Raw genomic sequence first — 23,478 nt, 5'->3', positions numbered from 1 at the left:
AGGTCTGTTCAGAAATTGTCGTGAAATTATTTCCTCGAACTCGGTGGCAGCGGAGCCTCAGCGCATCATTACGAAGCCTCTATTCAATAGTCAATTGTGCGTTGAGATTGATGTTCGAGACTAAAATAAAATGTTTCTATCAATACTGACGAGCTGCAGTGTCGTTCTTACAGTCAAGATTTATTTTGACGGAAGATGAAACAGACGAGTGTTTGCTTTTATTATTATTTTTATTTTATAAAGAGATGTTCACAAATCTGTAACAGAAAACCTGAAAATCAAAGTAAACATTTGATTTCCGACGTCGTTTCTTTAAATTACAACTTCTGTTTCTGAGAGCAAAAGTATCTCACAAAAAAACAGTTTTTCCCAAAAATGACTTCTTCAGATCCCAAAGCTGCCTTCAAGAAGCGATATATTCGCCTCTAGTTGCCCTCCCCCTCCTCTTCTTCTTCCTCCTCTCCTCCACCCTCCTCTTCTTCCTCCTTTTCTTCCTCCTCCTCTTCTTTCACAGCGGTCCCTCCTGGTCTCCCTGCTGGCCGGTGCCCTGCACTCGGCCTGTGGTTGTGAGTTTGCATCCCGCCGTGTGTCGGTGGCTCTCTGCTCTCCTCACTGGAGGGAGGAGGAGGAGGAGGAGGAGGAGGGGGAGGAGGAGGCGGTCCCGCGGGGGGATGCTGTGACTCGACTTCGTCCTTCAGGTCAGAGCTTTCGTCACTGCAGACAGACAATGTTTTTTATTTTAATGTTGAACTGAACATTTATCACTTTTGTCAAAGTACTGGGGAGTAAATAACTCCAATATTGATATATCGGCTGATATTTTTTACACACACACACCCATATATATATATACACACAGAGTAAACAAGTGAAAAATAAAAGGAATCAGTGACAGAGTATTTTCAAAAAGGCTAAGGAAAAATATCTAGAGAACCATATTCATAATTTTAAAATTATTTTACAGAATTATTGTTTTTAAGCAGTTTCATGTCGTTCCTCATTCTGTGTTTTTTGTTTGTTTTACTTTCAGGTTTTTTTGTTTCTTTAGGCTGTTGTGAAAGTTTTTAGGTCATTTTCTTGTACCTCACAGATTTGTTGCGTACATCTGAGTCATTTTTTCTGTTGTTGTATATGTATATATGTATACCCACACATATATATCTCTAAAGTCAGCATATTCAGTATAATGAGAAACTTTGGGATGAAGAGTGAAATCGGATTAAAGTCCTGTGAGTTTGAACAGAAAGTTCTGATGTGTTTTTACTCTGATGTGAGTTCCTTCTCTTCTCACCTGTTGTGAATCTGTCGTGGCGGAGGTGTGTTTGTCTCCTGTGTGCTTTCAGGTTTCTGATCCTCCCCGACGTTCACGTCAGAGTTTCCTCCCTGCGCCTCCTCGCTCTCCTCGCTGGACTGAGGGGAAAGCCGTGGTTTGGGGGGTCTGCTGGCGCGGCGGCAGGGAGGCGCGGGGCCGCGGCACTGCTGCAGCGGCAGGCTGTGGTTAAAGCGTGCCGCTGCCATGCACTCGGCGGTGGTTTTGTCACACACACACTGCAGCTTGTCGCAGACGGTGGCGCCCTGACCTGAGGAGGATACGGCACCGATCAGCGTCAGGTTAATGAAACATATTCACCTTTATTCTCGTGATTTTTGACTTTAATGAGGTGACAAAGATCTGAAGTGAACAGTGATCCATAAAAAAGCAACACATTTTTACATTAGCAGCTTTGCCTCAAAATATGCATACACTAAAACTCCGATTAACTCTTTAGATCCCGAACCAACATCAGTTTTGTTGTACTGCTTTGAGAAACCTTTCACAAACACTTCAACTTGTGGAAACTGAGAAAATTGGTTTGATTTTTATTAAAACATGGGGAAGAGACAATGAGAAAAAAAAGTAGTGAAAGGTGACAAAATATGACTAGAATATTAGCTGTGGGGAGATTAATAGAAATCATCAGAAAAGAGACAAAAAGAAGCAGTTTGCCCATTTTGAGGAGGCATTTTTTTGAATCAGTACTGTGCTAGTCATCCAAAAAAAGCTCAGAACACAACATCTCTACTGCATATAATTATATATTTAAATCTTATCACACATTTTTCTCCACACTTACTCAAGGTTATTTTCATTCTTCTTTTCTTTTTTTGTTTTTTATTTTTCTTTTGTTGCTTATTTTCAGGTCATTTTTTTTCTTGCTATTTTTTTGCCTTTTCTTGTTGAATTGTTTATTGCTGTCTTCCCATGTTTTCAATAGAAATCAACCCAGTTTGCTCAGGTTTCACAGGGTTAACATTACTTGTTCAGTGTCTAAAATCTTTTGGAAAAATTTTACATTCAGCACCCACTGGCCACGAGAGAAACTAACTAAAGCTTCAGCGCTCAGTCAAACTTGTTGTAGAGATCCTGTGGATGTTAGAACAAGAACTAACTAACTAATATTTTAATTCTTAAGTCACTGTCTTCCCACGCTGAAACAAACTTTAATCTTTGTGTGTTCTCAGCAGACCGGCTGTACTCACATCGTGGTTTCCCGCCCTCGCAGGAGATCTGGGCGTTGAGCTTCCTCTCCGCTCTGCAGCCCATGGAGCCGAGCTGCTTCAGGCAGCAGTGATGGAAGAAGCAACACCTGACGAAGAGGAAGAGGAGATGAAGAACGTTCAGCGAGGTGCCTTATTAGCTTCTTACAGAACAGACAAAGAGGTTCAAGGTTAAAGGAACTCAGTGCAGTTTTTGTCCCCTGGTGGCGCCACAGAGGGAAAATATGGAAAATCTTAATTTAAATTTGGCTTCCAAATATCCCTGCGACCTCATCTGTCTCATTTTTGTGAACACAATATCTCAAGAACACCTTGAGGGGATTTCTTCAATTTTGGCACAAATGTCCACTTGGACTTCAGGATGAAATGATTAGAGTTAGTCAGTTTAATATCACTGGGGCCTCGCATCCGTTCTCATGAACACAATATCTCAAAGGCAGTTTGGGGACCTTTTTCTTTTTTAAATTTGGCACAAACATCCTCCTGGACTCAACAATGGATTGATTATAACTTGGTGGTCAAAAGTCACTGCAACCTCATCTCTCTCATGCTTGTGAACACAATATTTCAAGATAAACTTGAGGGATTTTTTTTCAAATGTGGCACAAACGTCCACTTAGACTCAAGATGAACTGGTTAAAGTTTGGTGGTTAAAGGTCACGACTTCGCATCTGTCCCATTTTCGTGAACGGGATATCTTAAGAACATGAGGGAATTTTTTCAAATTTGGCACAAACATCCACTTGGACTTAAGGACGAGCTTATTAGATTTTAGTGGTCAAATGTTGAGGTCATTGTGACCTTGCCTCTGTCTCATTCTCATAAACACAATGCCTCAAGAAGGCCTTGAGGGCTGTTTTTTTTATTTAGCACAAACGTCCACATGAACTCAACAATGAATTAATCATAATTTGGTGGTCGAAGGTCACTGTGACCTCACAAAACATGTTTTTGGCCATTTCTCAAGAATTCATACACTACTTATGACAAAATCTCCCAGAAATGTCCAAAAGAATAAAACGATTATGTGATGACATTTTATATCCAAAAAGTCAATAAACACTGTAAACTTTGTAAATGTTTTTTTAGAGAGGAAATGTTTGTTAGACCTCGAGGAGATCCACCTCCTGAGGTTTTGCTGAAAAGCAGTGAATGTAAATGTATAATGACAACAACTCATTGTAGTGTTCACCCGTCGTATCTGTTTCTTTAATTTTTCAATCACAAAACCTAAACATAGTCTTTCTCTCCTTGTGTTGCTGACACAAATCATACGTCAGCTGTGACGCATCAACACTCCTCATGCTGCTGCTCACCTGTCCAGCTGGTCCTGAGGCTGCCCCCCGCCCTCCTGTCCGCAGTAGCAGCCGTACATCTCGTACTCGTGCGGGCATCGTCCCGTTAGACAATGGAGCATCTCCCCCAGAGCCGGCATCTCCCGCCGGGCTCGCCCATCGCTGCCGTACAGAGTGAAGGAGCGACTGCAGTCTGTTTGAAGATTGAACGAAGGAGGAAACTCAGGTAAGAACGTACAAATACAATTTCAACACCTTAAAACGCTGTTATGTTGCATAAGTCAGTGTTTGTACGGTTATGACAAACCTGGATAAGTCGTGGAATTTGCAAAATAGCAACGTCCACGCCTAGAAAAGATTTGGAAACCCTAATATACCCAGAAAGTTTTTCAAACCTTACAAAATTTTGTTTCACAAACCTGCATAAAAGCTCATGAGGTATCGAGGGCTGCTAGAAATTTGAAAATTCAAAAATAATTTCAGTTTTTGGAATTAGGGCCCGAGCATCTGGCGGTGCGAGAATGCTCTTGGAATGCAAAGAATTATTATTATTTTTTTATCCCCAATAAATCGCATTTTTGGAGGTCTAAACATACTGAAAAACTCATGAAACTTTCCAAAATTTAATCGTTTGGTGAAATATCTCACTTCAGGGTTCGAACTCTCCGCGTGCATTACCCAACTTTCACAGAAAGTACACGACCGCTTAATTAGAGATCCCCAGTACCCCGACGTACGTAGGGGTGTGAGGGCCTTTTTATCGCTGCTTGCAGCTCTGAGGTTTGGAATTCATGAGGTTGAGACATTGATCCTTATCCACGGCAGGTGAAATCAAAAGAGCTATATTTAAGGAAAAAAACAGGTGAAGTGTCAGATTCATTGGCTGGGTCTGATAAAATACTTACTCATAAACCATGAGATTGCAAGTACAAGTTCAACAGAACATCAAAAACATGTCAGGAGGTTTGGCTTAGTGGGTAAATCAGGCAGTTAGCGTGCCTGAGGTTGTTGGTTCAAGTCTTGAATGAAACAGGTAACTTTTGAAGACAGACTCCAAAGCACAGAGCTAAAGGGAACGTCGCATACATGCACAATATCTGCAGGTTTAGCTCAGTGGGTAAAACAAGCAGTTAGTGTTCCTGAGGTTGGTGGTTCAAGTCTCGAATGAGACATGTCACTTTTGAAGACTGAAGCACAAAGTTAAAGGGAACGTCAAATACATGAAGTTGGGTTGACAGGAAGGACAGTTAGGAGACAGGAAGTTTGGGGAAAGACAAGAAGTTAGACTAAGAGACAGGAAGGTCAGTGAAGTTACAGGCAGTTGGGTTGTGACACAGGAAGGACAGTCAAGAGACAGGAAGTTGAGTGAAGGTAGAAGATGGCGGTGGATGAGAGTATAAGAGGTGAAAACAGGAATATGACTTGGGTAAATAGAAAGGTCTGAAAGTAAGAATTTAAGGGACTAGAATAGGAAAGTGGCGGAGTACTGAGGTAGAAAAGTCAGGAACATAGCACGAAGCAGCCAAGCGCCAGTCTGGAAAGAAGAGGATGATACGTCCCTTAGGTCCTAAAACGATCGATGACGTACCTCACGACGAAGACTTAAAACAGTTCAAAAACACACAATTGTCTCCTTGTCTCCTGAATTTTCATACACTGAATACTGAATTTTCCCTGCAAAGAACTTAGTTGATTATCGGCCTGACTCAAATATCAGTCGAGTTTTCGACAGACGTCACTGCCGATAATGAATTTTCCGTTTCAACACCATACGACCCTTATATCAGCAGAGCAGACAAATACATCGGCCAGTATTTTATTTTATTTACGCCATAAAATATCATTTGGCTTTAGATTCATATAGTTTAGACACTGATTGTGATATTGCAGAACAAATTAAGGAACGTAAAGGTAGTGATATATCGTTTTGGTCGATAAAGCAGGTGAAGTTGTCCTGAAACAGGTAAAACCAGTATCGGCAGATGTGTCAGTCGAAATCAAGGAACAGTAAAGAAATGTCAAAGTAAAATCTAAGGGAAATTTAGAAACTGTGATGTATAACATACTTTGTCCATTAGAGAGTACTGACATGTTTTAATATTCAAGCGTATGGTATTTTGTTTGTTTGTTTATGACACACCAATTGTCTCCTGGTCTTGTATATGTATAGTTTTCGCCAATTCTGGCATTTTCCATTAAAGTTCTGCCATTAATTTTGTACTGTTGGATAACAGCTTCACTTGTGAGGCTCGAACTGGCAACCTAGGAGACTCCAACTGGCCGTCTTTTCAGTCATTTGTACCATTTTGGACAAACAACCTTAAAAAGTCACCTCACCTCAAAAGTCAATGAGCTGTCTAACCACTGAGCTAAACCTCCTGACACTTTCAGTGTTTTTACGTTCCCTTTTAAACTCTCATTTGGACAGAAAAATAAAAACCCTGCTGTGAGTGGGATTTGAACCACCCATCTCATGACCTGCAGAGAAGCACTCTAACCAACTGAGCTAAACCTTCAGGTATTTCATCTGTGTTGTAAGTTGCAGTTGAGACTCTTCTCTGGGAAGCGGCCTGTAAAACTTATCTGCCCTGGATGAGGTTCAGTTTCAACATTCCACATAGGATTTTTGTTTTACTGTGAATTAGTTAATTCATTTACATGAAATTTTCATGGTTTGGTCAACAAAGATGTTCACCAAGATGACGTGGAATATATGTGCCCTCCAGTGCTGGAAGTACTACATCATGTGAAATACCTCACTCTAGCGTCTGAACTGTCTGTGTACATTATCCGACTTTTATAGAAATGATCGGCGACTTTAGCTGAAGTTCACCAGTACCCCGACATATGTGAGGGTGTTAGGGCCCTTTTATCGCTGCTTGCAGCTTTAATTTGTAATTGTAATTGTAATTTGTTTGGGGTGGTTTTTAAAGAAAAAAAACTATGTTTAAGAAAAGAAAAAGGCAAAAATTGCCAACAATTTTATATTTTAAAAAAAGCCAAAATCTTTTATTCTAAATTTGCCAAAAAAATTAGTTAAAAAAAATGCCAAAAATGTAACTAAAGCAAAAAAAAAAAAATTTAAAAGCTATTTAAAGTTGTTTGCCCCTCCCCTGTGCTTTGAAAGTTATTTGACATGCTTCCCCCTTTTTCCACCTCTAATAATTCACATACAGTCCCTAAATTATGTTTAAATAATCCATTCTAATCCTGTTCTGAATTTAAACTAATATATATTTTTAAAAAGGATATTATATGGTGTTGAGAAAGAACTGAAAATGTTGTTTTAGGGAATGCATGGTCTTTAATTTTCCTCAAAGTCATGGAAAAGTCCTGGAAAATAACTGTTTAAAACACGTATGAAGCTTGACCTCTGCTGTCTGGCTGCAGCTGTATGTCAGACAACCCAACAGACTCCAGCAGCGACCAGGCGAAGAACGGCACCGCCCTCTTCTGAGCCACGTCCCAGTCTGCAGACAAACAAATATGAGAAAAAAGACCACCGCAGATTTAGAAAGCTTCATATCATCATCAGAGAGGCACAGTGACGATATATTTTGTGTACAAATTATCCTAAATAATACCGAGTTAAAGGAGGCAGCATTAAACGACCTTAACACCGTACATCTGCAGGGACTCAGTCAGCTGATCATACACAGACTCTTATGTTGGGCTTGTGCTGTCGGAGCTTCTCAGCCCGTTAGATCACAGCGAGGTCAGCGAGGTTATGTCTATTGTTTATACAATTTATGCTCCAAACTGTTGATTTCTAAACCACGACACCAGTTAAACGCCGAAGATTTCACATGTTGCTTAAATTTTGATGAGTAACCGTCATATATCATCTCTTCTTTCTGTTATTTCGGGCGATTCTCGTCTGCCTGCCGAGTTTTAGAGAAAGAGTTCAGCACCTGCTTCTGTGTTTACCAGGAAACTTGTTAGATTTATGACTTTGGAGCCGTGCACTCTGTTCTGCAGAAACCTCCTCAGGCATCGACTGAACAAATAAATAAATAAAAACTATCGCCAAGCCGTGAAACATCAAATTAATTAGACTTTTCTAGCTCTGAGTGCGGCGGTGTATTGGCTCCTTTGTTGTTGTTCCCGTTGTAATTATCCAGTTTGCTCCTCTATTATTGGGAAAATGTGAATTTATTGTTAATGTCCATTATGGGCTGGTGTTTCTTCTGGCTGTCATTAGAGGTCACAGATTCCTTCATTTCACATGTAAATGGAATTAGGTTTATTGAACCCGTGAGAGAAACCTGTTTTAATTTATTCATTTCATTCAGATTTAATTTAAAGTGGCAAGTCGATGAAGAGCGAAGACGCCAAATGGGACGAAGCAGAAGGCGTCTTGATGGGAGAATTAGAGGAAAAGAGAAGCTCGGAAAGAAAGCAGTATGTGACTTTTTTATAGTTTAACTCCAAACTCTACCATCTGTGTTTTTCTCCTGCGAGCTGTCTGCCGGCTCGTCCTCCAAACACGGAGCTTTCTGTGGCGCTCCTCGCAGCTCCTCCTCGGATTCCTCGGGCGTCGTGTGTGCGTTCGCCGCTGTGGTTCGGGCGGATGAGATTATCTCTGATCTTGGTTTGACGGAGGTGACTCGGCTTCCGTGTGTCGTCTGAGAGACGCCTGTTGGTGAGGTTGTTGTGGATGGTTGAGTCGCCTGTCCTGCAGCAGGAAGTTAGAGATAATTCAAATTTAGTATTAGCAAACTGGTCGTATACTGGAAATATACTTTCTTTTTTGCTGATTTTCTGGAAATTTGTGCAAAATTAGAATGAAAATGTGATTATTGGCTCAAGATGATAAATATTTTGTAGCAGTGGTTCCAAACGTATGAGTTTCAGGTAGCAAATTTAAATTGCGAATATAAAATGCGTCCAAAGGAAACACGTCAATTTTGGAAAAATCATTATCATTATCATAAACAAAACTGTTTATGCTCGCATGAGGTGGTATTTCATGTGATAAAAAAAAAAGAAGCCATATTTGGACTGCACTGGAAACCCTTTTTTTTGTCTTTTCGAGGTCACATGATGCTGTCTGTGCTTGTCAGTAGGAGCTGGCTCCCTCATGATGCAGCACCAGAGCTGTTATTGCATCACATAACTCTGAGAAAGTTGAGCGGATCATCAGGAAGTTTTGAATCCACAATTCCTCTGTGAGATCGTGGACTATCAGCTCCCAGAAATCCCTCATACGTGGCCGCTCCCACGTATAAGGGGCTCGCCTTTCCATCATGGCTCCATAACACGCCTACGTGGCGTGTTATGGAGCCATGGTGTCCAGTTTCACCGTATAATCCACTGTCGACAGTTTCCAGGCGAAACGTCTGTGGTACAAAGTAGTACCAATGATAAGTGTCTCCAGTGTCTCGGGACACTGTCTGTAAAGATGTGTTGCTGCTGAATTCATAAATAAATTACCTGACGTTTTCAGCCACAAACTAAATCCTGCTCACCTCCGCTGTCTGTGAGTGGAGGCAGAAATCTCAGAGACGAATCTCTCAGCAGCTGCACGGATAAACTCTAAACTATCTGCATGGAGAAAATGAAAACGTATAGATTTTTGGAGGCCTTGAGCATTAATGCTACAAGACCGGATGGATGAACTCATGCAGATGAAATTGATTCTGACACTCTCTGCAATAGATGCAAATTTCCAAGATGGTGCAAACGTTTAATTAATGCCACTCAGCCGTCGTGTTAATGATATGCTGATTCATCTCCAAAGGTTTTGCCTCGTGAGGAGCTGCTGTGCCTGGAGCTGCCTCACCTCGGCTCGGCGGGCTGAGACGACCTGCAGCAGGTGTGTGCGCTCTCCGCTCTTCCTCCCGTGAATCAGGAGCTGAGGGTGAGACGGCGGCGGTTTTCGCTGGGTTGTTTTCTGGTGGCGGGCTTCTTGTCGAGAATCTTTCGGTCACCCTGGTTATCATTTGTGGGCCTGTGGAGGTGGCTGTTATCACAGATCACAGCGTGAGCGCAGCATCCAGAGAGCTCTGCTATCATCTTCAAATATCACTTATTTTAGAGTCACTCTGAGTCAAATGTGTGCGATACAGGAGACATCGTGTCACGTTTGAAGTATTCTAGTAACTAATTTTACTGCCAGTTTAAATATAGTCGTAGTCACTGTTGAGCGAAGGCGAATGTGTAGCTAAAAACACACTGTTTTCCATCCGCAGATCACCGTTATTCCTGGGCCAGCCTACAACCATGGGTGAGTTAAATACAAATAAATCTACTGTCTCTGACCACAAAACCTTTCAGACGGTTTCTTTTTCAATAAAATGTATTCGTATTTTAAAGTTAAAAACCTAAGAAATATTATTGAGTAGTATGTAAAAGAGTAATGGTGTTAAAACATCACAGTATAGTATGCCATTAAAATAACAGTATACTATGTTGCAAAAAAGTTGTAAAATTACCATAAAATAGTATGTTGGACAGAAAAATCATGCAATAATATGTCATCCAAAGTAATATAAAAGACGATGTCGTCCAAAATTGCACTAAAAACTCATACAATAGCATTTCAGCCATTTTTTAAACATGCTTCATTGTGACGTTTTTGGACGTTTTTTAAACATGCTGTACTATGATGTCTCTCGACAAACTAAAATATGTCGTTTTCAGCTGTTTTTTCGACATGTCATAGTTTGACCGTTTTTGCCATACTGTAGTATGTTGTTTTCAGCAATTTTTTCATCATGCTATATTATGATGTTTTTGAATGTTTTTTTTCAACATAGTATTCTATGACATGTCTCAGCAGCCTAAAATATGTCTTTTTCACCCGTTTTTTGGACATGTGAAAATTTGACGTTTTTCGTCACACTATACGCAGAGGTTTTTGACCATTTTTTCAATATGTTAATTATGACATTTTGGGCCATTTTTTTATCATGTTAAATGATCAGGTTTTTGGCGTTTTTGTCCTTTTATTCCCACATTGTATACTATTACGCAACTCTACAAGGTAAAATATGTTGTTTTCAGCCATTTGACTTTTTTCAACATACTATATTCTTGCCTTTTTGGCCATTTTTTTGACATGCTAAATTATGAGAGTTTCAGCCTTTTTTTGACATTGTATGCTGTAGCGCTACTTTACAAGCTACGAAAAGTTGTTTTCAACTGTTTCTATGACATGTCAAAATTTGCCATTTTTCGCCATACTATACTATGTGGTTTTTGGCCGTTTTTTGAAATGCTAAATAATGACATTTTCGGATTTGCTTTGACAGTGTATTACTACTATGCTATGCGGTTTTGTGCCATTTTTATGACATACATGACGTTTTTGGGTTGTTTTTTTTCAAGATTATATGCTATGGAGCGACTCTACAAGCTCTTATAAGTCTTTCTCAGGCATTTTTTGGGGCATGTCAAAATTTGACATTTTTTGCCTCAGTATAGTATGCGATTTTTGGCCATTTTTTCAACATGCTAAATTATGATGTTTTTGTCCCTTTTTTTGGTCTTTATTTCCACTTTGTATACTATGACCTGTCTCTACAAGTTACAATATGTCATTTTCAGCCATTTCTGGGACGGGTCAGATTTTTACATTTTCCGCCATAGTATCCCCTCCCTGAGCTACCACCTTATCGTGGTGGAGGGGTTTGCGTGTCCCTATGATCCTAGGAGCTCAGTTGTCGGGGGCTTTATACCCCTGGTAGGGTCTCCCATGGCAAACAGGTCCTAGGGGAGGGACCAGACAAAGTGTAGCTCACCAGACCCCTTATAATGAAACCCATAAATGGTCCAACATTTCCTTCGCCAGGACATGGGTCACTGACTGTTGTTTGTGCCTATGGTCCAAAGAGCAGCTCAGAGTATCCACTCCCTCGTTCTGCTGGGAGACCTCAACACTCACGTTGGTAGCGACAGTGAGACCTGGAGTGGCGTGATCGGGAGGAATGGCCCCCCCGATCTGAACCCGAGTGGTGTTTTGTTATTGGACTTATGTGCTCGCCACAGATTGTCCATAACAAACACCATGTTCAGGCATAAGGGTATCCATATGTGCATTTGGCATCAGGACACCCTAGGCCGCAGTTTGATGATCGACTTTGTAGTCCTGTCGTCGGACTTGTGGCCGCATGTCTTGGACACTCGGTTGAAGAGAGGGGTGGAGTTGTCAACCGATCACCACCTGGTGGTGAGTTGGCTCCGATGGTGGGGGAGGACACCGGTCAGACCTGGCAGACCCAAACGCATTGTGAGGGTCTGCTGGGAACATCTGGCAGAGTTTCCCATCAGAAAGAGTTTCAACTCCCACCTCTGTGAGAGCTTTGACCATGTCCTGGGGGAGGCAGGGGACATTGAGTCCGAGTGGGCCATGTTCCGTGCCTCCATTGTTGAGGCGGCTGATTGATGCTGTGGCCGTAAGGTGGTCGGTGCATGTTGTGGTGGCAACACCCGAACCAGTTGGTGGACACCGGCGGTGAGGGTTGCCGTCAAGCTGAAAAAGGAGTCTTATCAGGCCTTCTTGGCCTGTTGGACTCCAGATGCAGCAGACAGATACCGGCAGGCCAAGCAGAGTGCAGCTACGGCGTTCGCTGAGGCAAAAACCTGGGCGTAGGAGGAGTTCAGTGAGGCCATGGAGAACGACTTCTGGACAGCTTCGAGGAGGTTCTAGACCACCATCCGGCATCTCAGGAGGGGGAAGCAGTGCTCTGTGAACACTGTGTATGGTGGGGACGATGCACTGCTGACCTCGACTCGGGATGTTGTGGATCGGTGGAAGGAATATTTCGAAGACCTCCTCAATCCCACCGACATGCCTTCCAGTGAGGAAGCAGGGCCTGGGGACTGGACAGTGGGCTCTCCCATCTCTGGGGCTGAGGTTGCCGAGGTGGTCAAAACGCTCCTCGGTGGCAGGGCCCCGGGGATGGATGACATCCACCTAGAGTTCCTTAAGGCCCTGGATGTTGTGGGGCTGTCATGGTTGACACGAGTCTGCAGCATTGCGATGACATCGGGGGCAGTGCCTCTGAACTGGCGGACCGGGGTGGTGGTCCCTCTTTTTAAGAAGGGGTACTGGAGGGTGTGTTCCACTATAGGGAGATCACACTCCTCAGCCTCCCTGGTAAGGTCTATTCAGGGGTACTGGAGAGGAGGGTCCGCCGGATAGTCGAACCTAGGATCCAGGAGGAGCAATGCTTTTTTCGTCCTGGTCGTGGAACTCTGGACCAGCTCTGGATCCTTGGCAGGATCCTTGAGGGTGAATGGGAGTTTGCCCAGTCCACATGTGCTTTGTGTACTTGGAGAAGGCATTCAACCATTTCCCTCAGGGAGGTCCTGTGGGGGGTTCTCCAGGAGTATGGGGTATCGGGCTGTCCGTTCCCTGACAACTGGTGCCGGAGCTTGGTCCGCATTGCCGGCAGTAAGACGGACTCATTTCCAGTGAGGGTTGGACTCCGCCAGGGCTGCCCTTTGTCACCAATTCTGTTCATAACTTTTATGGACAGAATTTCTAGGCGCAGCCAGGGTGTTTAGGGGGTCCGGTTTGGTGACCTCAGGATTGGGTCACTGCCTTTTTGCAGATGATGTGGTCCTGTTGGCTTCATCAGGCGGTGACCTTCAGCTCTCACTGGATCGGTATGCAGCCGAGTGTGAAGCAGCCGGAATGAGAGTCAGCACCTCCAAATCCAAGGCCATGGTTCTAAGCCAGAAAAAGGTGGAGTGCCCTCTCCAGATTGGGAAAGACATCCTGCCCCAAGTGGAGGAATTTAAGTACCTCGGGGTCTTGTTCACGAGTGAGGGAAGGATGGAGCGGGAGATCGACAGGCGGATTGGTGTGGCTTCTGCAGTAATGCGGACTCTGCGCCAATCTGTCGTGGTGAAGAGGAGCTGAGTCGAAAGGCAAAGCTCTTGATTTACCTGTTGATCTTCGTTCCTACCCTCACATATGGTCACGAGCTTTGGGTAGTGACCGAAAGAACAAGATTGCGGCTACAAGAGGCCGAAATGAGCTTTATCCATAGGGTGGCTGAGCTCTCCCTCAGAGAGAGGGTGAGAAGCTCGGTCATCCGGGAGGAGCTTGGAGTAGAGCCGCTGCTCCTCTGTGTTGAGAACAGCCATATGAGGTGGCTTGGGTATCTAATTAGGATGCCTCCCGGACACCTACCCGGTGACGTGTTCAGGGCACGTCCCATCGGTAGGAGACCCCAGGGAAGACCCAGGACACGCGGGACAGACTATGTCTCCCACCTGGGAACATCTCGGGGTCCCCCGGGAAGACCTGGACGAAGTGGCCCAGGAGAGGGTAGTCTGGGCTTCCCTACTTAGGCTGCTGCCCAGAAGACCCAACCCCGGATGAGCGGTAGAAAATGTATGGATGGATGGATCGCCATAGTATAGTATGCGATTTTGGGCCATTTTTGAAACATGCTAATATATGAGGTTTTTGGCCTTCTTTTGCCTTTGTTTCCACTTTGTATACTATGATGCGTCTCTACAAGCTATAATATGTCATTTTCAGCAACTTTTGAAATGGGTCAAAATTTGCAGTTTTCACCATAGTATAGTATGCGATCTTTGGCCATATTTTCAAAGCACTAAATTATGATGTTTTAGGACGTTTTTGACCTTTGTTTCAACTTTGTATATAATAAAACTTCTCTACAAGCTATAATATGTCATTTTCAGCCAATTTTGGAACGGGTCAAAATTTGGCATTTTCACCATAGTATAGTATGCGATTTTTGGCCAATTTTTTGACATGCTAAATTATGAGGTTTTGGAGCGTTTTTTACATTTGTTTCAACTTTATATATAATAAAACGTCTCTACAAGCTATAATATGCCATTTTCAGCCATTTTTTGGAACGGGTCAAAATTTGCCATTTTCGCCATAGTATAGTATGCGATTTTTGGCCATATTTACAACGTCCTAAATTTTTAGGTTTTTGGACGTTTTTAACCTTTGTTTCAACTTTATATATAATAAAACTTCTCTACAAGCTATAATATGTCATTTTCAGCCAATTTTTGAACGGGTCAAAATTTGCCATTTTCGCCATAGTATAGTATGCGATCTTTGGCCATTTTTTCGACGTGCTAAATTATTAGGTTTTTTGAGCGTTTTTGACATTTGTTTCAACTTTATTTATAATAAAACTTCTCTACAAGCTATAATATGTCATTTTCAGCCATTTTTGGAATGGGTCAAAATTTGCCATTTTTACGATAGTATAGTATGCGATTTTTGTCCATTTTTTAAACATGCTAAATTTTGACGTTTTTGGACGTTTTTGACCTTTATTTCGACTTTGTACATAATAATACGTCTCAACAAGCTTTAATATATCATTTTCAGCCATTTTTGGAACGGGTCAAAATTTGCCATTTTCATGATTGTATAGTATGCGATTTTTGGACATTTTTTCAACATTCTCAATCGTTAGTTTTTGGATGTTTTTGACTTTTATTTCCATTTTGTATACTATAACTTGAGTAATCTAGCTATAATATGTCATTTTCAGCCATTTTTGGAACGGATGAAAATTTGGCATTTTCGCCATAGTATAGTATGCGATTTTTGGCCATTTTTACAACATGCTAAATTTTTAGGTTTTTGGACGTTTTTAACCTTTGTTTCAACTTTGTATATAATAAAACTTCTCTACAAGCTATAATATGTGTTTTTCAGCCATTTTTGGAACGGGTCAAAATATGGCATTTTCGCCATAGTATAGTATGCGATCTTTGGCCATTTTTACAACGTCTCTAAATAATGAGGTTTTGGAGCGTTTTTGACCTTTGTTTCAACTTTGTATGTAATAAAACTTCTCTACGAGTTATAATATGTCATTTTCAGCCATTTTTGGAACGGGTCAAAATTTGGCATTTTCGCCATAGTATAGTATGCGATTTTTGTCCATTTTTTCGACGTGCTAAATTTTTAGGTTTTTGGACGTTTTTAACCTTTGTTTCAACTTTGTATATAATAAAACTTCTCTACAAGCTATAATATGTCATTTTCAGCCATTTTTGGAACGGGTCAAAATTTGCCATTTTCGCCATAGTATAGTATGCGATTTTTGGCCATTTTTTCGACGTGCTAAATTATGAGGTTTTGGAGCGTTTTTGACATTTGTTTCAACTTTGTATATAATAAAACTTCTCTACAAGCTATAATATGTCATTTTCAGCCATTTTTGGAACGGGTCAAAATTTGCCATTTTCGCCATAGTATAGTATGCGATTTTTGGCCATTTTTTCGACGTGCTAAATTATGAGGTTTTGGAGCGTTTTTGACATTTGTTTCAACTTTGTATATAATAAAACTTCTCTACAAGCTATAATATGTCATTTTCAGCCATTTTTGGAACGGGTCAAAATTTGCCATTTTCGCCATAGTATAGTATGCGATTTTTGGCCATTTTTTCGACGTGCTAAATTATGAGGTTTTGGAGCGTTTTTGACATTTGTTTCAACTTTGTATATAATAAAACTTCTCTACAAGCTATAATATGTCATTTTCAGCCATTTTTGGAACGGGTCAAAATTTGCCATTTTCGCCATAGTATAGTATGCGATTTTTGGCCATTTTTTCGACGTGCTAAATTATGAGGTTTTGGAGCGTTTTTGACATTTGTTTCAACTTTGTATATAATAAAACTTCTCTACAAGCTATAATATGTCATTTTCAGCCATTTTTGGAACGGGTCAAAATTTGCCATTTTCGCCATAGTATAGTATGCGATTTTTGGCCATTTTTTCGACGTGCTAAATTATGAGGTTTTGGAGCGTTTTTGACATTTGTTTCAACTTTGTATATAATAAAACTTCTCTACAAGCTATAATATGTCATTTTCAGCCATTTTTGGAACGGGTCAAAATTTGCCATTTTCGCCATAGTATAGTATGCGATTTTTGGCCATTTTTTCGACGTGCTAAATTATGAGGTTTTGGAGCGTTTTTGACATTTGTTTCAACTTTGTATATAATAAAACTTCTCTACAAGCTATAATATGTCATTTTCAGCCATTTTTGGAACGGGTCAAAATTTGCCATTTTCGCCATAGTATAGTATGCGATTTTTGGCCATTTTTTCGACGTGCTAAATTATGAGGTTTTGGAGCGTTTTTGACATTTGTTTCAACTTTGTATATAATAAAACTTCTCTACAAGCTATAATATGTCATTTTCAGCCATTTTTGGAACGGGTCAAAATTTGCCATTTTCGCCATAGTATAGTATGCGATTTTTGGCCATTTTTTCGACGTGCTAAATTATGAGGTTTTGGAGCGTTTTTGACATTTGTTTCAACTTTGTATATAATAAAACTTCTCTACAAGCTATAATATGTCATTTTCAGCCATTTTTGGAACGGGTCAAAATTTGCCATTTTCGCCATAGTATAGTATGCAATTTTTGGCCATTTTTACAACATGCTAAATTTTGACATTTTTGGAGGTTTTTGACCTTCGTTTCCACTTTGTATACTATAACGCGAGTATTCTAGCTATAATATGTCATTTTCAGCCATTTTTGTCACTATGCCGTTTTCTGCCATTTTTTTCAATATTGTATACTATGGTGTGACTCTACTACCTATAATATTTCGTTCTCAGACTTTTTCTTGTCATGTCAAAAATTGATGTGTTTCAACATACCATAATAAATGGTTTGGTCCAAAAGAGTCATACTAGACCATGACATTCAAAATACCACCAAAAAGTCATACAACAGCATATCATTCAAAAGTGCACCAAAAAGTCATACTTAAGCGTGTGGTTTAAAATCGCACCAACAAGTCACCCTATAGTATGTGGTTCAAAATATCACTGAAAAGTCAGATGAGAGCATGTCATCCAAAACACCACCAAAAAGTCATATAATAGCATGCTGTCCAAAATGGCACTAAAAAGTCATACTATGGCATGATGTCCAAAATGTCACCAAAATGGCATACTATCCCATGTTGTCCAAATCACTCCAAAAAGTCATATTATAGCATGTCGTTCAAAATCCCACCAAAAGTTTTACTATAGCATGTTGTCTAAATTGGCACCAAAAAGTTATAAGATAGCATGTTGTCCAAATTTGTGCAAAAAAAGTCATACTATAGCATGTGGTCCAAATTGGCACTAAAAAGTTATACTATAGCATGTCATCCAAAGTCCTAATGAATATTCATACTACAGTGTGCCATGCAAAATCGCTAATATGACCAATATGTCACACTTTAGCATGTTATTCAAAATTACCCCAAAAGGTCATACGATAGCATGTCGTCCAAAATTGCGCCAAAAAGTCATACTATAGCATGTTGTCCAAACTGTCATAGAAACATCATGCTTAATCATGTTCAAAAATTCATGCTACAACATAGCATGTGAACTAACTATTATATCAAAAAATGTCATGGTATGCATTTTTACAAAAGTCATACCAAACTATGTAATAAAACAAGTTAAAGTGTAATCATTACTGGTTACCTTAAGATGGATTTATTTTTAGTCTTGGACAGAGGCTTGTCTGCAGTTTTCATGCTTCGCTTCTAACATTTATCATTCCCCTACGGACGAGAGAACGGTATCAATCTTCTTATCTAACTACAGGAATTTCCCTAAATGTGGACCATTTCCATAAACTAAGCATTTAGTGTTAGTTTCAGAGTTCGATATCACTGTCTCCTGGAATAAAACACTGACTTTTTATGGTGAAAAAGAAAATTCTGCATCAGTGAGCTGACCTTCAGTGTGCCTCAGAAAACTGGCATCCTCCTTTCCGACACTCGGCTCTGCTCCCTCCTCAGAAGCTGCAGGTGCTGCTGGTGAAAATGTAAAGGTGACAACTCCTCCACCTGAGAAAAACAAAGCACAAAGACCTCTCAGAAGCAACACGTTAACACATTCCACTGCTTTAAACCAAGCATTAAAGAAAAGAAGTCACATTTTTGTTTTATTCCTGGAATTAAAAATATACATGGTAATTTATATGTGCGGTGAGCGTCCCGCCCTCAGGCCTCAGACAGTTGTCAGAGCGTAATTACATCAAGGGGAAAATGAGCACTTTAACTAGTTGGATGTTTTTGCCTGACAGCAGGGATGTTACACTTAATGACGTTAGCTCCAAAAACCCTCACATCTCTTTTTTCACAAGTTTTTCTGATCAACAATTCCCGCAATGCTACCGAATGTACTGTCTGTGACTCAGTCTGTGCCTCGGCCATAGAACTCCACTATATATGAAACATTAGGGTAAAATTTAAGCATGTGAATTCTCGAGTTACTGCCAAAAAAAGTCACCTTGACCTTTGACTATCAGACTTCAATCAGTTCATTGTTGAGTCTAAGAGGACGTTTGTGCCAAATTTGAGGAAACTCAAGGTGCTCACGAAATAATGTGGTAACAATAATGTGATGAATGTAAGGTTCCAGTGACCTTGATTTTTAACCTATGACAACCAAAATTTAATCAGCTCATCCTTGAGTTCACATAAAGGTTTGTGCCAAATTTAAATAAAATTGCCCCAAGGTATTCTTTAGAAACTGCATTCAAAAGAATGAGACAGAAGAAGTCACCATGACCTTGACCTTTGACCACCACATTCTAATCAGTTCATTCTTGAGTCCAAGTGGACATTTGTGCCAAATTTGAGGAAACCGCCTTAAGGTGCTCATGAAATAACATGGTAACAATAATGAAATTAATGTAAGGTTCCGGTCACCAAACAAATGACATGAAAATCTACATGATTTATCTCATTTAAAAACTGACCTGTTTTCTCTGCAGATGGTGTCGAACTCTCTGCCGCCTCGTCGGACTCCTCCTCTGCCACAGCCAGCGTTGTCATTATTTTAGCTGTTGTAGTTGTAAACTCAGTTGTGAGCAAATCCTTGACTAAAGGGGGACAACAACAAAAAACTGATGAACTTTTCAGCCATTTACGCCTCCGACCACAGCAGCCTGTGGTGCATTCACACCTGAAGTCTGAGTTGTGTTTTTGTGATCTGATCACTCTGAACGTGAGTTAATACCAGACGTAAAAGTGTTATGACACGACTCTGTTGTGCTGATGGGACTCATCAAGACATCAGGAGAAATGGAGCAAGTATTGGGAGTTCAGCGGACTGAAATAGGGAAAGATATACACTAAAAAATACTTACAAGATCAAGCTTTAAAAAAATATTATACATTAATATTCATGTTCTACTTTCACAGAGTTCATTTTTAACCATCAGTCCTAAACTCACAATGCTCATTTGAGGCGTCCTGCTCTCCTTCATCACCATCATCCCCTCTCCCGTTTTCCTCCTCCTCTTCCTCAGACGACTTTTTATCTGATGGGTGAATTTGTGGTTTTGCTGATGTCAGTGATGGAGTTGTGATGACTGAACCTGCAGAAATAACATCATTAATAACAACTGAAAATAAAAATGCAGCAACATTAACCCCCCGACACGTGAGCAAAATGGCTTGATTTATTTAAGGAACACGGGGAGACGACCATGAGCAATGTAACAAGACATGGCTTAAAATAAAACAAGAACCTGAAAAAAGCTAACAAAAAAAAAAAAACTAGGGAAATAAGTAAAATATGAAAAAAGAAGGACAAAAAGAAACAAAAAAAACAAACAAAAATAACCCAAAAAGTTTTTTTTTTTGTGACATGATTTTAAAAATGCACTTATAACAATTATAAATGTTTTCTGGAATTTTTTCCTTTTGTTTTAGTATTGAAAAACAAATTTTCACGGAATTTTCTTGTCAACTTTTATTAATTTCTTGCAATTTGTGGGACATTTCTTGCCTAGTTGCTTAGTGCCTTTTGAATTATGAATTATCTGTACAAGATAAAGGTTTATAGTTTCATATCATAGCAGTATCATAACTCTAGTTTTTAAAACTCAGCCCGGCACAGCTTTTTAAAGACAGGAATGTTGACCGGGAACGTCTTTAATTATTGAATTTTTCTTTAAAAACGGACACATTATGGATTAAGTTTGATAACATCACGATTGCTGGTAAAATGTAATATTGAATTTAAAAAAATTATTAAAAGACAGAAAAAAAACACACCAACTTGAAACATTTGCTTCATAAAAAAGAAACTTTAAAAAAACAGACCAACTGCCGTTTTTAATCACCTTCCTCTGAGGACTCCTCCAGACCAGCTGGTGTCTGCTCTCTGGGAGTTGTAGTCCTCAGAAAAGTTGTAGTCTGACTGGAAGTTGTGATTTCAGGATGTAAAGCTGCTGGTGTTGAAGATGTTGGTTTGTTTTCGTCTCCAAAGCTGAGCGAAGAGAGTTTGGACGGCTTTGATTCTGCTTCGTTTTCTCCATCGTGGGCGAACAGAACTGAACCTGCAGCAGAAAAAAAGCAGTGTGTTTTTATTTGTGGGATTGTGTTACTGTCTTGCTTTAAATTAATAATTAAAAAGTGTTTTTTTCTGAAAGTCAGCGCGAGTGAAGTTCATTCATAAAGATTTTTCTTTCCTTCTAACTTTTTTTCTGTTTATTCTGAACAAAATAAAGACAAAATGCATCACTTCCTGTCAGAGCCACCAGACAGGCAACTTATTCATGAAGAAGACATTCGGTGAATCACTGCTTAGCTAAGCCAACACCGTCACGTCATTATCGGGGTAAAAAACATCCACCAACTGAAGTTTCATATGAAAATCTACGAGGATATTCCTGTCAGTTAATCAGATGATCAAGACGGAGTGTTATTGGCTCACCGCGGCTGACTGCAGGAGGATTGTGGGTCGTCTGATCCTTATTTATCTCTTCCTGCTCGAGCTCGTCCTCTGTCACGGTCCCATTCAAATCTGTAAAAGCGGCGACACACAGGACAGCGACAGGAAACGGCTGAGCCAAGTGAGTCATCGAGCAGCAGGAGAGGAACAGCGGGGGAAATTATTTCTGGTGTTTTTGGAAGCAGCAGGACGGTCAGCGCGAGCCAAAAGTAATCATGAGCAGCTTGGAAAAAGGCGAGATTGCCAGAAGAATACTTCAAGGGAGGATTCACAGGAAGGGTGTGCGGATGGAGACGAGGTGACGTAACTTTTTACCTTTGGAGATAAAAGTCGCGTGAGGCGTCTTTTCCTCTTTTAACTCCTCTGCACCTGCGTCACCTCCCTCAAACTCCTCTAAAGACACAAAAATCACAAGAAACGCAGATGGTTTCAAGTTTCTCAAGAGTCGGTTATTCATTTAAGCAGGTTACTCAGCCTGCTCTGCTTGGGGGCCAGACGCAGCAGACCCGCACATGTTTCTGGGACTTTAGGACATTTCAGGTACAACGGGACATGTCTGGGATTTTAGGACATTTCAAAGATTTCAGGACATTTCGAGAATCTACAGATATTTCAAGGATTTTAGAAAATTGCTAGTATTTTAGGACGATTCCAGCATTTTAGGACATTTCAGGGTTTAGGTTGTTTTGTTAGGACATTTCTAGGATTTAAGGACATTTCTGGGATTTTAGGACATTTCTGGGATTTTAGGACATTTCTAGGATTATAGGACATTTGTAGTATAATATTATGATGTTTGGATGATTCTCAGATTTTAGGACAATTTTAGGATCATACAATGTTTCAATGATTTGAGAACATTTTTAGGATTTTAGGACGTTTCTCTGATTTTAGGATTTAAGGATTTAAGAACATTTCTGGGATTCTAGGCCGGTTCTAGGATTTGAGGATATTTCTAGTATTTTAGGACAATTCTAGGATTCTTTCTAGGATTTAAGGACATTTCTATAATTTTAGGACATTTCCAGGATTTTAGGATGTTTCTGGGATTTTAGGGCATTTATAAGATTTTAGGATGTTTCTAGAATTTAAAGTTGCTTCTAGGATTTTAGGACATTTCGAATGATATAGGTATGTAACTATGTAGCATCACTTAAACTCAGCTTGCATATATTTGCACAATGTAACATTTAAAACATTTTTGTCCTGACATTATTAATATCATTATGATCAATGCATCTAACAGAAGCATTTGTCTTTTTTTTTCCATGATACACAACACCTGCATCCTGTGCAGCATGTTTCACACATACAGGAGTGTGTGTGTGTGTGTGTGTGTGTGTGTGTGTGGAACCCTTCTATCTTTAGGGAATGTGTGTGTTGTTGCTGTGTTGGTGTGTGTACTCTCAGTGATCCTGGTTTCTTGGTTCGGGCTAATTAGTGAGCGTACCTGCAGGCTTCAGCAGGTGGGGCGGGCCCGGTGGACCCGGTGGGCCCGGCGTTGGGGTGGTGAGGTCGCCGTCCGTCCCCGCGGTGTCACTCTGGTTATCCGCCCTGCCGGTCATTAGCAGGTCCATCTCTCCTGGGAAGACACAATAACAGCGCAGGGCGAGACACAGCGACCATTTAACGGTCTGAGTCACAGCTCAGGTGGAGACAGTTGTTTTTTCTGCAACATGACGTCATCAGAAGATAGTTTAAAAAAGATTATTTGCACGTTATTAATGTTCTTGTTTTTAATCCTACTGCAGACATCATTTATCAGAGTTTAATGAAGCTCCTCTTTTAAAGCTTTGACTCTGAAGACATGACGCAAATAAATAATTCATCGATCTAATTTTCCTCCGAACATAGGATTTAACAAAATAAAATTCAGTTGTTCTTTACCAGGTTAAAAACAGTTTGCCAACTCAATCGTG

General features: G+C 40.5%; 1 protein-coding gene across 1 annotated transcript; it reads right to left on the bottom strand.

Annotated features, from left to right (window-relative positions):
* Window positions 1–269: 269 nt before the first annotated feature.
* On the bottom strand, window positions 270–21,708 carry oc90 (otoconin 90). The gene is made up of 12 exons (XM_042497408.1): window positions 21,542–21,708; window positions 20,949–21,164; window positions 20,055–20,198; window positions 19,578–19,700; window positions 18,550–18,660; window positions 9,616–9,795; window positions 8,272–8,508; window positions 7,205–7,303; window positions 3,855–4,026; window positions 2,521–2,627; window positions 1,292–1,580; window positions 270–612 (listed from the first exon to the last, which is right to left on the bottom strand). Exons 1-12 carry the CDS (start codon window positions 21,687–21,689, stop codon window positions 426–428), a joined length of 2,013 nt encoding a protein of 670 aa, XP_042353342.1. The 5' UTR covers window positions 21,690–21,708; the 3' UTR covers window positions 270–425.
* Window positions 21,709–23,478: the final 1,770 nt, after the last annotated feature.

Source organism: Plectropomus leopardus, chromosome 12, assembly GCF_008729295.1.
Source record: "Plectropomus leopardus isolate mb chromosome 12, YSFRI_Pleo_2.0, whole genome shotgun sequence".
In the NCBI taxonomy this organism is placed as follows: domain Eukaryota; kingdom Metazoa; phylum Chordata; class Actinopteri; order Perciformes; family Serranidae; genus Plectropomus; species Plectropomus leopardus.
This window is presented reverse-complemented; position numbering and strand designations above follow the sequence as displayed.

What these genes read in the sequence shown, in the direction of transcription:
- oc90 (XM_042497408.1), bottom strand. Translation starts at nt 21,689, where the DNA reads ATGACTCACTTGGCTCAGCCGTTTCCTGTCGCTGTCCTGTGTGTCGCC. An exon ending in TTTTCTGAGGCACACTGAAG is followed by an intron (nt 9,796 to 18,549) that starts GTCAGCTCACTG and finishes CTGTGATAACAG; the next exon opens with CCACCTCCACAGGCCCACAA. An exon ending in GCAGGAGAAAAACACAGATG is followed by an intron (nt 7,304 to 8,271) that starts GTAGAGTTTGGA and finishes GTTTGTCTGCAG; the next exon opens with ACTGGGACGTGGCTCAGAAG.